Here is a 17,365-nt window from a genome sequence, read left to right on the forward strand (position 1 = left end):
TACTCCTTATCTCTCTCAGGGATGTGGAGGGCTCATGTCCTGAACTCATCTGCACCTCCTTCTCAAGGTGGTGGTTACCTGTCAGCTGGGCCCCCTGGCCTCACATAGGTGAGGACGAGTGGTCTGGATTTGTGCCAGTCTTCATGGGCTCCCCCTGAAACATAGGCCAAGACCATCCATGCATGAAACCTCATCCATATTCCTCCATAATAACACCACATTTTCTCTGTTTATTCCCATTACTATTGAAAGGTACAACCCTGGGCCTCCCACACAGTCCAGGCCTGGGCCAAGCACTGCTTACCCTTCTAAAAACCCCACTAGGATCTCTGAAGTTGAGGCCCCATCATCCCCAACCCTGAGGGTCAGAAAATCCACTCACTGCCTGGCAGACAGAGCCAGAGTTAGCCCTGAGCCCAGAACTCACCCAGATGCCAAGTTGCTGCTTACCTGGGGAGTGGAAGGTACTGACCTCTGAGTACAAAGCCAAAGCTATTGCCTTCCTTATACAAGGAGACCTCGATGGTCTTTGGGATAATTCCTAAGCTGTTTTCGGGGGCTGTGGGAGAAACACAGAAGTAGTCTTTTACTCCACCGACCTTTTTCCTAGGTCTGTAGCCTTTGAAATAAACACCCTTTAAACTATGGTTTAATTGCAAAATCTTAGAGCCAGAAACAAGCTTAGTCCTAGCCCCTTCCCCTGTTTAAGAGAATAGGAATTAAGGTCTTGAGAACTGAAGTTGCCTGTCCAGAGTAATAACTAGTGCTGGGCAAATAGGAATTTTGCTTAAATGTAGAGGGTACTGACACACTTGCATTTCAGCTGATAAAGAGTTCATTTTAGCATTTAATTAGCAAGAACAATTAATTAAAATAGAAAGCTGTTGGATGGCATACTCCCCCCTGGCCTGACCCTGTTCTCCCCAGGCATTGGAGTAATCTCTATCCTGGGAGAGAGGGATGGTGATGCTGTCCTCAGGTCTCTGTCATCCCTCCATGGATCGATATCATGGGGCCTCCCCAGCTGTGGGACCTTGTCTTCATCGCCTCCCTTTGTCTTGAGCCCAGGCACATCATGTGGTGCTTGTCCTAGGCCGAAACACTTCTGGCTATGCTTTTGGCAGTGGTAGTTAGAACTCTTGGTGACCCTGGGCAAATCACTTAACCTTTATGAATCTCAGTTTCCTCATCTGTAAAATGAAAGGGGTTAGAGACTTAAAGATCTAAATGTGAGATTGAAGGCAGCTGCTCCAGGGCAGCACCTGAGAATTGATTCTGTACCCTGGGTTTGTCTGCTTTGACCAAGGCGCATTCATTACATGTATAGACATGGGCAGAATCATGCCACAGACACATACATGTTCTCCCACCAAGCTGAACACGGCTAGTTAATGTATAGTCTTCCCATTGGCAGGAGAAGACAAAGAATAAACAGTGGATGATACAGAATTACAAGAGGAATGGGGAGAGCACAATGTTGGCAGAAGGAAATAACAAAGTTAGGAGGAGGCCTACGAGGGCATGGGACACAGTGACTAAGTGGTGTTTGGAATGTTCTAGGAATATTACCCCAAGTCCAGCAGGAGTGGTCCATTGTCAGGCCCAGGGACAGCATTCTTCCACGAAAACACACTTTCCCATAGTTTCTTCAAGTTAGCAATTCCTGGTCTACCTACAGGACTTTGCAGCGATGTCAGTCTCTCTAGGAGTACAACTGAGATAGGCCTGGGGTATTGTTTCTACAGCAGAGAGTTTCATTTTGTCTCTGTTTCCCCAGAGGCTACTGCAGTGTTGGACATACATACAGCAGGTGCCTAATGTTTGGCTGAATGATTGACTATACCTCATGTCTTCTCAATCTCTTACATGACTGCTTATTGATTAACCAAAGGAAAGAGGCCTTTCAGGGCATTTTCTATCTAGAAACATGAAGGGAGAAAGGTCAATAAATCCAGAAACCAAAGGACTATGTGCCCTTAGCAAAGGGAATTCTTTTTATTCTTTTTTTTTTTTTTTGCAGGGCAATGAGGGTTAAGTGACTTGCCCAGGGTCATACAACTAGTAAGTGTCAAGGCCAGATTTGAACTCAGGTCCTCCTGAATCCAGGGCCAGTGCTTTATCCACTGTGCCACCTAGCTGCCCCTGGGAATGATTTTTATTAATGCATGAACAAGTTCACAGCTAATAGTAATACATGATAATAGCTAATATTTATATGGTGCTCAAAAAATGCCCATACTGGGGTAAGTACTTTACACATATCATCTCATTTAATCCTCACAACAACCCTGGGAGGAAGGTGCTGTTAATATCCCCACTTTAGAGTTGAGGAAACTGGGGCAAACAGAGGTTAAGTGACTTGTCCAGGGTCACTCAGCTAGGAAGAGTCTGAGGCTGGATTCACACTTGGGGTTTTTAACTCCAAGTCCATCACTCGCTTCACTGTGCTACCTAGCTGCTCCTAACTATCTCAGACCTGCTTAGAACAGGGGCAGGAGTAGGGATGAAGGGGGAAAGAATGCTGAGTCAACATTATTGAGAACTGCCGAGATCTCTCTAGAAATCTGGTAGATTGATGTTTTGGGGCCATATACACCCACATTGTAGGCAATGTGCCCAGAACAAATAAAAGGTCTCTTGGTAGTCTAACTTGCAAGTCCAAAATCTATAAAGAAGCGAGGGAGCAGTGATGCCTGGGATCCTCGTGTGATGTTCAGAGTGCTACCTTGAGACTCCTGCAGCTACCACAGAATATGAGGACTGGTCCCTCATTGCCTTACAAAGCCCTCTCTAGAGGAGGCCAATGACGGTGAGCCCAGCACCAACCATGCCTGGGGATTAGCTCCTTTCCGTAGAGGAAGCACATGAGAAGCCCTCTCTTGAGGAGGGAGCCCACCTCAGATGCCCATCCTGGGTCCCTGACCAGCTGCTTGCTCTGGCCTCAGCTCTTCCCCTCTCCTTGTACTTCCCAGCCCTCCTCTCAGATGCCTGTCTTCCTTCACTGAAGCCTCCCTTGCTGCTTCCCTTCCCTGAGTCTCTGCTCATCACAGCCCAGCTCAAAAGCCACCACCTCACCAAGCTTCCCTGATTCCCTCTCCTCCCAACTCTGAACGCAAGCCCTGCTGCAAATACTCTCTTTCTCATCTAAGCTGTAACACTTTGTATTCCTTCATATGTGTCAGAGACAGGATTTGAACTCGTCTTTCTGACTCTCCATTATTCCATGTGCCTCTCTCTGCATTATGCATGGTGCATGTTTAACAGGACCTTGGCATCATCAATCTAGAGCTTGAAAGGACCTCAGAAGCCACCTAGTCCAACCCCCTCATTTTACAGATGAGGAAGTTGATACCTAGGGGAAGTCGAGTGACTTACCCAAGGTCACATGGATAGTGTCAGTAATTGAACCCAGATTCTCTCTTTTGTTTTGGTTTTTTTGTTTGTTTGTTTTTTTGGTGAGGCAATTGAGGTTAAGTGACTTGCCCAGGATCACACAGTTATTAAGTGTTAAGTGTCTGAGGCCAGATTTGAATTCAGGTCCTCCTGAATCCAGGGCTGGAGCTCTATCCACTGTGCCACCTAGCTGCCCCTCCCAGATTCTCTCTTGACCAGGGTGGGCACCCACTGCCCACATACCCACATGCCTAACTCTGGAAAACACTCCAAAGCCAAGGGGGCTGCCAGCAAGGCACCCACCAGCGGGGGGCAGCTCGTACTCCACCTCCAGGACCACCCGCTCCCCGACATTCTTCAGCAGGCTGATGATCTCATCGTGGCGCAGCTTTGTCAGGTGGATCCCGTTCACAGACGTGATGTAATCCCCCACATTTAACTGGTCACTTCTGGAAAGAAAACACAGCAACATTTGGATTATGCAAGGGCCTTGCTCACTGGGGCCTTGGTTACCTCAAATAAAGCAATAGCTAGCACGGCTGTGCCACTTTAAGGTTTGCAAGACCCTCTACTCATGCTATCTCCCTTGATCCTCACAACAGTCCTATGAGGTGGGAACTATTTTACAGATGAGGAAACTGAGGCTGAAATGGGTTAAGACCAGGGTCACACAGATATTAAGGGTCCACCCTAACGGGTGTAGACTGTGCTGATCCCCATTGGAGATCATCAAGAAAGGGCTGGGTAACCACTTTAGTATGTTGTTGAGAGGATTTTTGTCCATGGGGGCAGGTAGAGTAAGGGTCTTGCCAACTTTGAAATTCTATGATTCTGCAAAACTGCAATGGACACTGTGGGTGCTCACTATTGAGTTTTATGTTTCATCAAGGGCTGTCTGACCCATGACAACTGGATAATTATTAAAGTGTGAGAGTGTGTGTGTGTGTGTGTGTGTGTGTGTGTGTGTGTAAGAGAGATGGATAGAGACAGAGAGAAGGAAAGAGAATGGAGGGAGAGAAGAAAGAAAGAGAAAGAGAGGGGAGAGAGACAGAGAGACAAGAGAGAGACAGAGAGAGACAGAGATGGAAAGACAGACAGGGAATAATGAAGTCAGAGAGGCAGAGAAATATAGAGGCAAAGAATGAGAAACAGAACAGGAGAAAAGAGTTTTCGGGTAAATGGAACGGTTAGCTAATGAGCAGAATTTCAGGTGTGTTCCTGATGTGTCAATCTCTTTCCCATTTGCTCTCACGCTGTGTATTTGTAGTTCTACTAATTAGGTGGCAGTGTTAATCTGATGTCCCACCTTTCCAAACAGTCCCCACACTTCCACCCTCATGGCTATCATGAATTCTGGGTAAGGGTGGATAAAGTGTTAAATGACACCAGGGCCTGCCTGGTTTAGTGGAAATTCCTTTGACTAGATGGGCAATTTCCTGACAGGTCTAGAATGATTAGATCACAGAAAACTTGGATTCTAGTTCCAGTTCTTCCACAGACTCGCTGGGTGACTTGGGGGCAGAACTCTTCTAGTTCTGCTTCCTTTTCTGTAAAATGGATAGGGTTGAACCAGATTGTTTGTAAAGTCCTGTCCAGCTGGAACATTTGATGATTCTGCATGTGAGTTCAGTGTCCCAGGGGTGTTTATATGGATGGCAGAGACTCTTGGGAAGATGGAAAAGATGGAGTCATCCAGATGCAAAGCAATTAAACTCAAACAGGGGAATGACAGGATCCCTTACATAGGTGGGCTAGATTACAGTTTACAAAGTGCTGTTAGGAACACGAGGGTCACAGGACATAAAGAGTCACCTAGAACACATTTCTTTTGGTTCCATTGTGTGCTTACACACCTCTAGTGAAAGAATGTTCAGCATCTGCATGTATAGGTGGTCTATTTCATTGCTGGACAATTCCTATAGTTCAGAAGCTTTTCTTTATGTTGAGATCTACCTGCTTGAAACTTTCCTTTTTAAGTCCCAGTTCTGTGGGCTGAGACTCCATAGACGATGTCTGTTCTCTCTGCCACAAGACACCCCTTCAGATACAGACCTGTATCACCTCCCTAAGGTTTCTCAGGTCTTTCTTCTCCTAGAACTATGGGAGAAATTAGGGCAACAGGAGAGCAGGGGGTGAGGGTCTGGGGCACCTAAGGGAGCTGCTGAAGTTGAGGAGAAGAGGACAGAAATGAGAGCTGGGGGTGCCCAAGGCCACTATCTTCACTGCTTTGCCTAGGACTAACTTGGGCAAAGTTAAAGAGTTTGCTTAAATTAGTGACAAAGAGAACTGGGGAGCTACCCTGGAGGTCAGGAGGGAGCTCCAGTTTGTCTAGCGACTCCTTCACTGTTTGCTTTTTTCTGCTTGTATTTATATTCCAAGGCTTTAGCACAGTTCCTGGCATACAGTAAGTGCCACATAAATGCCTCTTGACTTGACTGAGGGAATTTAGAGGAAAATTCCTTTCATAAGCTGGGTCTTAGTTTTCCTAATATAAAAAAGAATTTCTTCTTTCTCTTTCTCTCCCTCCCTCATTCCCTCCCTCTCTCTCTCCTTCCCTCACTCCTTTTCTCTCCCTCTCTTCCACCTCCCTCTTTTTTCTCCCTCCCTTTCTCTCTCTCCAACTCTCTTCTTCTTCTTCTTCTTCTTCTTCTTCTTCTTCTTCTTCTTCTTCTTCTTCTTCTTCTTCTTCTTCTTCTCTCTTCCTCTCCTGCTCTCACCCTCCTTCTTTCTCTCTCTTCTTCCCTCTCTCCTCCATCTGTCTGTCTTTATCTGTCTGTCTCCCTCCATTCCTCCCCCCTCTTTCTCTCTCCCTCTCTCCCATCTTCTTTCTCCCCCTCTCTTCCCTAACTCTCCCCTTCTCTCTCCCTCATTTGTCTGTCTCTCTTTCTCTGTGTGTCTCTCTGTCTCTACCCCCCTCCCCCTCCCCACTCTCTCATATCTCCTTCTCTCTCACCTCTGTCTCTTTATGTCTTTCTCTCACTGCTTCCTGTACCATCCCAGACCTCTCCAAGGAGGACTGAACAAAATCTAGTGACTAGACCATAGAGTCAGTTCTAAGAAATCTCTTCAAACACCAATCCAACAGGATGCAAAGAAGTAAACAAGGAAGGGGACAGCTAGGTGGCAGTTAGGTGGTGCAGTGGATAAAGCACCAGCCTTGGATTCAGGAGGACCTGAGTTCAAATCCAGCCTCAGATACTTGACACTTACTAGTTGTGTGACCTTTAGCAAGTCACTTAACCCTTATTGCCCCGCCAGAAAAAAAAGCCAAAAGTAAACAAGGAAGCATGAAATCTATCCCTTTAGGTCAGTTTATTGATGAGGCATATAGTGTGCTTTACTTGGAGTTAGGAAGATCTGTGTTTGAATCCAGCTTCAGACACTTATTAGTCAATTACTTTACTTTTCTGATTCAGATTCTTCTGTTCTCAAGAAGGGGATGATAATTGCACTTGCCTGATAGACTTGTGAGGATCAAATGAGGTAATGTATGTAAAGTGCTTTGCAAAACTTCAAGTGCTACCTAAATGCTAGCCATTATTTTTAATTGTCTCGCCTAGGGAAAGTAACAAAGTGTGGTGAAAGAACTGCTGTCAGGAACCTTGGGTTCTAAAGTTGGGAACTGTCATTAACTCTTGGTGATTGGACAAGGCATTGACCTTCTCTGGGCCCCAGTTTTTTCATTTGAAAAAGAATGGAGTCGATCTGAAGGATCTTTAAGGTTCCTTTTAGCTTCTCTATTCTAAGGTCCCTTCCAGCTCTGACAATCCCACCTCTAACATTCTATGTTCTAAGATCCAATTCCTTGCCCCACCCTCCCCCCAGTTTTAACATTCTTTGTTCTAAGGTCCCTTCCAATCCTAGCATTTAATGCTCAAAGACTTCTCCCCACTCTGCATTCCATGTTCTCAGCTTCTGTCTAGTTCTGATATTCTATGATGTGGTAAATGATATTTTTAGAGACTTCATCCATCCATCCCTTTCTTTCCTCCCTCTTTCCCCCTTCCGAAGCCCTTCTTTTGATCATGCCCAACAGCAGATACATCATCTCACCTGGCCGCTAGTCCTCCAGGCCTCAGGTTGGAAACTCTTGGCTTCCCATCTTTGTCGGTGCCTCCGGAGATGGTTAGCCCTAAAGTGCTCCCCTCTTTCTTGATTAGCTCTACGATAGTGACTCCTCGGAACTCCTCTGGAAAGAAAGAGGCATTGGGGTGATGTGAATGGAACAAATCCACTGACTAGAAAAACTCTCCATCAGAAAAGTTCAGATTCCTGAACTGGAAGAGGCCAAACAGTTATTGGCCGATGGGGACAAACCATGGTCTTGTGTGAAATAAGCAGAGTAGAAAGGTGGCCAGGGAGAAGGGGAAAGACAGGGAATTCTATTCACCAAATGCTCATGAAATGCCTACTATGTGCAAGGTCTTCTTAGGGATATAAAGGAAAAAAACACCACAGTATTCCCTGCCCTCAGGGAACTTAAATTATACCAAATGATAGGAAAGTAAATACTATGGTATTTAGGTAAAAGGCAGGACACCTACCCAGTTCATCCAGTCCTTCTCTAAGTACTCAGGGTCCTCTTGAAAAAAGTCAAATGGATATGCTTCTCTTGATTGACATCCTACTGGCCGCTACCCACATCAGCATTGCTCATACTCCAGCAACAAAAGAAGACCTCAGTATATCCAGACTCAAATCCTCTCACACCAGTGTGATGGAAGAAGGAGGGGGAAATGGACCTGAGACATTCCCCAGGGGATTTGAGGAGACTTCCTACTTCTCTGTAGATTTCTTTCTGATCCTAACAAAAGCCACTCCTCCTCATGGCTACATTTATTTCCTGCCCCCAAACTAGGTCCAGGACAAAAATCATTCTGAAATGGGAAATTTAGATATTTGTGATGTGATTGCAACAACATTAAAATGATGATGGCCTGAGTTTGCACATTGCTTCAACATTGTCAAATGCTCCCCAGTATATCAGAAAGCTTCCTTGCTGGGTTACTGTAAGAATCTCTTAAATAATGCCCCTGCTTCCTCCAACATCTCCATTCTCCAGCCTATCCCCCACCACCTGCTGCCCAAATAATTCAATTCAGTCAACATTTATTAAATGCCCTGACAGCCAGGGCCTTCCATGTGGTGAACCCGCCTTATCTTCCCAGTCCCATGGCCTTTGATTTTCCGATGTGAATCTTCCACTACTTGGGCCAGGGTGGTCTCCATCATTTTTCAGACACTCATTGACCATTCCTGCTTGTATCTTTGTTCATACAGCTAATGGAGAGAGCCCTGGATTTGCAGTTAAAAGACCTTGGCTTGGATCCCAGGTCTGTTACTATTGATGTGACCATAGTCAAATTCCTTAGCCCTCTGGGGGCCTGTTTCCTTCTCTGTAAAATAGGGAAAAGTTGTGTTCAACAACCCCTAATATCATTCATTTCCAAGTCCTGTGATCTTACTACTAACCCAATGCAGTATTCTTCCTCTCCCCTCTATTCATGGCACACCTGTAGTCCTACATCTTCTGTGAAGGTTTCCTTCACTACACTGACTCCCACTAATCTCTCTTAGAATTCTTCCTTTACCATCCCAATTGGGCATCCCATATCCTTGATCATGCAAACCATTGCCTGATTGCTGCCTGTACACTGGTCTCATCTTCCCAAACAAATGCTCAGTGAATAGTATCTTCTGCAGTGTAGGAAACAGCCGGTAATCAATAAATGCTCATAGATTGATACCTTGCAAAGTCAGATTGATATAATGCAGGAATGCTGGAGCTTTGAGTTTAAGGATCTGAGTTTGAATTTTGGCACTGCCACTTCCTACTCGTGACCTGGACCAAATCACTTAACCCATATGGGTTTTAGTTTCCTCACCTATAAAATGTAGAGATTGAGCAAGATGATCTCTAAGGCTTCTTACAACTATGATATTTTCCTTTTAATTCACAGAATTTAGAGTTTCAAAGGAGTTTAGAGATTAGCTAAGCAAAGGTTCTTAACATGGGTCCATAAATTTGCGATGGATGGATGGATGGATGGATGGATAGATAGATAGATAGATAATGTAGGTATATAAACTGCATTTCAATATAATTAGTTTCCCTTGTAATTCTATGTATTTTATTTATGCATTCATTCTGAGAGTCTATAGATTTCACCAGACTGCTAAAGGAGTCCATGACACTCCTTTCAATGGTTAAGAACCCCTGAACTAGTTTAACCACTTCATTAAACAATGGACAAACTGAGGTCTAGAAAGATCAAGTAACTTGCCTAAAGTCATGTAGCTAATTGGTAGCAGATTCAGGATTCAAACTAGATGCTTTGACTCAAAGCCATGTACTCTCCACTTCATGCTGTCACTCACCATAGTAGAAAAGGGAATTAGCTCTGTGCAGATGAGTCCCAAATTTTGCCTTAATCTCTCTCCTGAATTCAAATATTATAAAACCAGGTGCCTGGTAGATGTTTCATTCAGGCATCTCAAACTCACTTTGTCTAAAAGATAACTCAGTATAGGGGGGCAGCTAGGTGGCGTAGTGGATAAAGCACCGGCCTTGGATTCAGGAGTACCCGAGTTCAAATCTGGCCTCAGACACTTGACACTTACTAGCTATGTGAACCTGGGCAAGTCACTTAACCCTCATTGCCCTGCAAAAAAAAAAAAAGATAACTCAGTATAGAGGCCCATTACCCATCCTTCTTCTCAAACTTCCCTCTTTCTGTTGAGTGTGCTAGTACCCTTCTAGTTACCCAAGTCTAAAATCCCTGAATCATCAGCTTAATCTTCATGTCTTCAAGTCTTGTCACTTCTTTATTTTTTAATATTTTATTTGTTTGAATCAGCTAAGATCCTCCTCACTCTCCCACCCCAATTCCCCTCACCCAGTTGAGAATATAAGAAAACCAAAATTTATTATACACATACATAGTAAATCAAAACAAATATCCACGTTGGTCACGACCAAAAAAACCCTATCTCATTCTGCACTCTGAATCTTTCATTTCTCTATCAGGATGTGGGTAGAATATTTCATTCATCCTCTGGAATACTGGTTGGTGATTACACTGATAAAGATCAGTACAATAAGTATTCCATCACATCAGTATGGCATAACTTGTTCATCCACTGCCCAATTTATGGTCAACCCTGAGATTTTCTTTCTTTCCCACCTCAAAAAACGAACCATAAATATCCTTACAGCTTGTCTTGTTTAGCATTAATCCCTGCTTCAATCTATCCTCCTTCTAATTCCCTTCCCCACTTCTCCCTTCTATTTACCTGTTGAGTGAAATGTATTTCCATACTTAACTCTTTGTGTGTCTTCTTTCTTTTTTTGACCAATTCAGAAGAGAATGAGATCCAAATGTCAGTAGCAGCCCCTACTTCCTTCTCTTTATTTTTTAGATGTCTACTTGTGTACCTTGATTGCAAGAGATAATTTCCCCCAAGCATCCTTATCCTCCCCTACTCCAGGTGTATGCTTCTTCCTTTCTTTTCTTAAAGTCAACACATGGGAGTTTTCCATGACTACTCATGCATAACTTATATTGAATTGCTTGAGTTCTTGGGGGTGGGGGGGTGGGAAGGGAGGGAGGAAGAGAAGTTGGAACACAAAGTTTTAAAAAATTGATGTCAAGGGGCAGCTAGGTGGCACAGTGGATGGAGCACCGGCCCTGGAGTCAGGAGGACCTGAGTTCAAATCCAGCCTCAGACACTTGACACTTACTAGCTGTGTGACCCTGGGCAATTCATTTAACTCCAATTGCCTCACCAAAAAAAAATGATGTCAAAATTTGTTTTTACATATATTTTGGAAAATAAAATTCTAAACAGAAAAATAAATAAATAAATAAATAAAAATAAAGTCAACACATGCATATGGAAACAAAAAAAGAAAATAAAGAAAATGTCATTACCATAAGGTGATAAATAGAACAGAAATCTTTGAATAAGCAGACATGAGTTCTAAAGATGTAGATAGCTTCCTATCTTCACTTAAACTAGAATATGCCTTCCCTCCTTACTTCTGCTTCTTGACAGCTTTGGACTTCCTTTAAAGTTCAGTGTAAACACGGTGTGACTGTTTTTAGAATTTCCCCATCAGAATTTAGTCTGGTGCATTTTCTAGATCAGTTTGGAGGAGAATGGGAGCTTCCTTTCATTCTATCATCTTGATTCTCAAAACCTCCATAATATATTTCCCATTTTTCCCTTTCTTTTGATTTTTAAATTTTTTTTTTTTTAGTGAGGCAATTGGGGTTAAGTGACTTGCCTAGGGTCACACAGCTAGTAAGTGTTAAGTGTCTGAGGCCGGATTTGAACTCAGGTACTCCTGACTCCAGGGCCGGTGCTCTATCCACTGTGCTACCTAGCTGCCATTTTCCCTTTCTTTTGACTCACACAGCCATCACTCTGATTCAGGCCTCCTTGCCTAACACCTGGATTGTTCCAGTGGCTTCCTCATTGGTCTCTCTACCTCTGGTTCTCCCCTTTTCAGTCCATCTTCCACATGGATGTCAAATTGCTTTGCTCAAGACAAATCTGACCATGCCATCCTCCCACTCAAAGATCTTCAGGAGTTCCTTATTACCTCTAGGATAAAGTACAATATGCTCAGCCTGACATTTAGAGCTCCCCACAATCTGACCTTTCCTCATACCTTTCTAGTTTTCTTTCATAGCACTCCCCTTCAATTACTTGCTACTCCCTGTATATCTTTATTCTTCCAACTTTTTGCCTCCTTTATACTCCCACTGTTTAACACAGTACCAATCATACAGTAAGTGCTTAATAAGTACGTGCTGACAAGTTGTCTGACAGTGATTTTACACAAGTTGTCTTCCATGTCTGAAATGCATAACTCTTTCATCTCCACTTCCTTTCTTTCTACTTCATTTCTTGCAAGGTTCAATTCAGGTGCTATTTCCTAACAAGGCCTTGCCAGAGTCTCCCTAGTTATTATTACTCACTCACTTTTGAAATTATTTTGTATTAAAGTCCTAAGATCACAGATTCAGAACTAGAAGGGACCTTAGTTCAAGCCCATCATTTTACAGGTGAGGGAACTGAAGCCTGACTTGGTCAAGATAACACAGATCATAAATAGCATAACTGGTATTTGCACAAAATCTGTATTTCTTCATTTATGTAGATGTAAAATCCTTATGCCATACTCCTGCCCCAAGAAGAATATAAGTTCCCTGAAAGCAGGGACTGGGTTGGTCTGTTTGTTTTAATATTTGTATTCCTAGCACCGTGCTTTGATGCTAAATAAATGTTTGTTGACTTGAAATTGAATTAAGGCAGGCCCTGGTGAAATAAAGTGTGCAGATGAGAGCAGGCAGTTTGAAGTCCATCCAGCTATACCGAAGGCTCTGGCAGCCAAGACCATTAGTCCAATTTGCCTTGAGTAGTAAATTCACTTGCAAAGAAAACGAGCTGTCACCTTATGCTAAAGGCAGAATTACCTGGTGCTGGAGCCAAAGGATGGAAGGCATTGATTTTGGCCCTCAGCGGAGCATTTCCCAGAGAGGATGGGGTCACCTGCCAGAGAGCTAAATCTTTTCTGTCTCCAAGCAAACGGTCAGCAGTTTGTACCACTGGTGGTGACGGCAGGGGGTGGGGGGGGGTGTGTGGGCATACTGGGCTCCAAGAATTGTCTGTCATGGCACTTTTTAGAGTTCTCAGCTGAGCTCCATCCTCATTTGAGATTGCAGAGAGCCTACTCAGTAAGGTCTTTGGCCTCCATCTTCCAAGTTCAAAGCTGAAGATGTGCGTGTGTGTGTGTGTGTGTGTGTGTGTGTGTGTGTGTGTGTGTGTGTTGCATCCAGGCACATGCTCCCTACTCCTACCCCATACCCCAATATAGGCTACAAGGAATTTACTGTGGGCCATATGCATTGATGACCATAGTGATTTCAAAGGGCACTAACTCCTGGCCACATATATTTTCCATGTGTCCATCCTTGCATGTATATGTCCTGACCATACATAGTCCCTAACAGGTATGCTTTTCCTTGGGTATCCCTATCTGCTTCCACTCTTCCTTCTGATGCTAAGCGTATTTGTGGGAGACGGAGCCCAAAGTTTATGGAGCACGTTTTTGGTGCTACTTTTCTTACTATGCTATTTCATGAAATACTGTTGTTTTGAACTAATTATGTCCTTTGGCTGACCATTAAACATAAACACGTTGGTTGGGGCTCATTATCTGTGGTATTAGATAATATGGACTTGTAGTGTACCTTGAACTTGGGGATAGATGTTCACTAAGCTGTCCAACTTAAAAGATGGACTTCAAATTCTTTATTTAAAGAACTCGGTCTCCAAACCTCAAATCTCATTTCTACTATTTGCTATCTTTGTGCTCTTGGAGAAGTCATTTAACTTCTCCATCTCCACCTCTAAAATGGGGGTGGGGGGTTGAGGTTCCTTCTAGGGTGCCTTCTAGTTCTAAACCCCATGATCATCTTGGTTACCTGTAGCCTGTCTGACTCCCTATATTGGGGACCCCAGATTATCTGTCCCCTTCTACCTTACTCCAGCACCTACTCCCTTCTTTTTACCACTCTATTGCCATTCACTTCAGGACAATAAGAATGTATCTTCTAGGAATTATTAACAAGGGGCCTCCACCAAAGTTCAGCTCCAGAGTCTCATCATAGTTTGAAGGTGACCGTGGATTCTCACAGAGATATACACTCAATAAAAGACACACAAGTGCCCATATGTGGTACTGTACACACATCTGTAAAATTTAGCATGCAAAGCCATCTACAGATATATACAGAAAGCATACAAATACACAGAGGTACACATGTGCTGTCTTTCACAGGACTCATCTGATTTCCTTTCCTGTCTCTGCCCTTTTGAATATGAGAACTTGTTGGATATGGCCAAAGCCATGGATGGGGCCTCACTTTTCTCTCCCCCATCCCCTGGCCCTCCCACAATATATACCAGGTCCCTGTTTCCCTGTTGACATCTCATATGGGAAGTTCATAGCCCTCACCCAAGGGTTCTGACTCACTGCCAAGTTCAGGAATTGTGTAAATAAAAAATAAATACAAAAGTACAAAAATCTAGTCCTGACCCTTATTCCAGAGACTTGTCCATGCTCCAGAATGGGCTAAGAACAGTGGCAGAACCTGTCACCAAAACTGTTGGTGTTTAGACCACAAGGTTCCCACTCCCTACTTATCCCACTGGAGGGTTAGCAGTCCCTCAGTGGGGCTTTATTTTAGGCCTCAGTGATCATTTATAAAGAGAACTCCTCTGGCCTTGAGAGGGAGGCCCACCTTGGGACTCCAAACACTTTGCAAAGGAAGGGATTGGGACGCCAACCCTGGAGGAAATGTACTAGATCTAGACTTTAAACCCAATACCTTGTAAATTCTTCTTTATTTATTCAGGCAATTGTTCTTAAGCTAAGTACTTCATGGCATGTGCTCAACAGAGAGAGGGTCATACTCCAAACACTCAGATAATTTGCAGTGATCTGTGTTCAAGGAGATCATTTCACTGGCTTTCATACCCATTATTTGTTTGCTGCATATGTATGAGCCAATCATCACATAGTTACTCAACATCTATTATGGGTAAGTCTTCAGGGAGGAAGTGATGGGGTACAGAGAGGAATGTTGCTGGGTTCCTGTCCTCAAGGACCGCATATGGCCCAGAACAGAGATGTAGATCCAAAAGAAGTAACAACTTAAGGACAGATGTCACAAGGTCAAACAGGAGTCACTGGCCAATGAGTACTTATTGTTGTTTTTCCTTCCTTTTCAAAGAGGATCATGACTATAGAGGTAATAGGTAACAGAAAGAGGTGAGCGAAGGGAGATCTCAGTATGGGCTGGGGGTAGTTGGGTGGGCTGAATTTGGACAGGTAGTACATACTCCCATGTATACAACCACCCGTATTTAAAGAACCACTATATTAGGGCAGGAGTCCACCAAGGACAGATGAAGAGTTGAACATATCATTAGTATTACCCCTTATGTCTGGCCACATTCTGTCTTCCAGCCAGATTAATCTAAGACTCATCTCAGTGACTCCAATTCCACCTCCTAGCCCTTTCTACCCATGTCTTCATTACATTATCATTGACAGATAGTTGGGATCCAGTGGTGAGATTTGGAGGCAGAGGGTCTGGGTTCATACTTTGATTCTGTTCCTTAGTCCTTTTTTCAGGGAAATGAAGGTTAAGTGTCTTGCCCAGGGTCACACAGCTACTAAGTGTCAAGTTTCTGATGTCAGATTTGAACTCAGGTCCTCCTGAATCCAGGGCCAGTGCTTTATCCACTGTGCCACCTAGCTGCCCTCTGCTCCTTAGTCCTAATGTGATCTGGGGCAAAACATTTAACTTTCTGGCCCTCAGTTTCCTTCCTGAAGAGGTTGAACTAGATGACCTGGAAGGTCTCTCCACTGCCCCTCTAGCCCTATTCCTATGTCTATGATACTAAAACAGCAACTGAGAGAAGAGTGGCCTCCATTTCGAGGTCCCCTTTTCTATGGTTTTGAAACTTCTCTAGTTTTGACCCATCTTTCATCTTCACCCTTTGCATATTCCCTAACTATTAGCTGTCAGGGTCCTGTGAACTCAGATTACAAGGTCCTATGATCTCTCACATAGGCACAAGCCTATGAGAAAAGAAAAAGTTGAGAAAACATTGTTAAGTAAATGTTTATTGCTGACCCAGTGACAATGAATCATCATTACCCAAATCTGTGGTCTTCTCAGTGCCCCAAAACTCAGGCAGCTTGGAAGCAGCCCAGCTCACAAGACTTCCACAAGAACTCCACAGTTCTTTTAGTCAGTCAGTCAATAAGCATTTATTAAGTGTCAGGCACTGTGTTAAGTACTGGAGATACAAAGAAAGGAAAAAAGACAGTCCCTGCCCTTGAGGATTTCACAGTCTAATGGGGAAATAACATGCAAATAATTATGTATAGACAAGCTATATACAGGATAAATGGTAAATAATGAACAGAGGGAAGACACTAGAATTAAGAGGGATTGGGAAAGGCTTCTTAGAAAGAGTAGGATTGTAGGTGGGACTTGAAGGAAGCCAAGAAGTGGGGATGAGGAGGGAGAGCACTTCAGGCCAGGGGGATAGTCAGCGAGAACACAGAGACACACGGGGAAAGTGACCCAAGAACAAAACAAACCACCTCAAAGAGAAAAGAGAAGTCATAAACGTCTCCCCATCTCACTGTCCTTCCCGGATCCCTGCTTGTACCACTGCAATACTGGGAGCCAAATTCTAACTACCACGGTCTTAGGGGTTCTGACCCCGGCTTTTATCCACTGCCCACAAGCAGCCTCAAAATGGGGGGAAACGCTGATGCAGCCTCATGGATAGTTAATGGATGGTTGTTGCCTTCCAATCCCCACAATTCCACTGCCCTGGCATCTTCTGTGTGGTTACACTACCCTGGCATTTTACCCATGGATCTGTCTTGACTGTAAGAACTGTGTAATTACTTGGTCTCCATCCTACTCACTAGTCCAACTTGGGCCTTTGTTTCTATGATATTTCTTGGGCCAACAAACTCTACAGAGGCTCACTGATGAAAGGAAAGGCAGTAAACAGGATGAAGGGACTCATTACCTGGAATGCTTTGCCTTCTGCAGACCAGGGCTGTGTCTGCGCCACCTGAATCTTTACTTCCCTTTGAATAAGGGCCATCATCTATAAAAGAGAAAGAGGGAAAATGGGTTGAATACAACTTTCATTTCTATCTGGGCTCCCCTCTCCTTTGAAGAAGTCGTCTAGTCCCATGTTCACGTGACCTCAGAATGTAGTATTTCATGCCATAGATTCAGTCTGGTCCTTGGAAGAAATGGGAGGTTATGACGGATTTATTTCCCTCACATTTAATTCTCCTAGCAAGAGCCAAGTCTGTCATCCTTTAAATTAGGTGAAATGGGGAAAGACGGAAGACCATTCCTGG

The 17,365-nt window shown here is 43.9% G+C and overlaps 1 protein-coding gene across 1 annotated transcript in view; it reads right to left on the reverse strand.

The window, feature by feature from the left end:
- Positions 1–17,365, reverse strand: part of GRIP2 (glutamate receptor interacting protein 2) — a 409,705-nt gene that overhangs the window by 93,973 nt on the left and 298,367 nt on the right. Inside the window, exons 2-6 of the mRNA XM_043977635.1 lie at positions 17,023–17,103; positions 7,447–7,582; positions 3,697–3,842; positions 473–559; positions 79–154 (exon numbers count right to left, since the gene is read on the reverse strand). Of these exons, the coding sequence (XP_043833570.1) occupies positions 79–154; positions 473–559; positions 3,697–3,842; positions 7,447–7,582; positions 17,023–17,103 (526 nt within the window). The remainder of the gene's footprint in view (positions 1–78; positions 155–472; positions 560–3,696; positions 3,843–7,446; positions 7,583–17,022; positions 17,104–17,365) is intronic.

This window comes from Dromiciops gliroides, chromosome 1 (assembly GCF_019393635.1).
Source record: "Dromiciops gliroides isolate mDroGli1 chromosome 1, mDroGli1.pri, whole genome shotgun sequence".
NCBI classification, from domain to species: domain Eukaryota; kingdom Metazoa; phylum Chordata; class Mammalia; order Microbiotheria; family Microbiotheriidae; genus Dromiciops; species Dromiciops gliroides.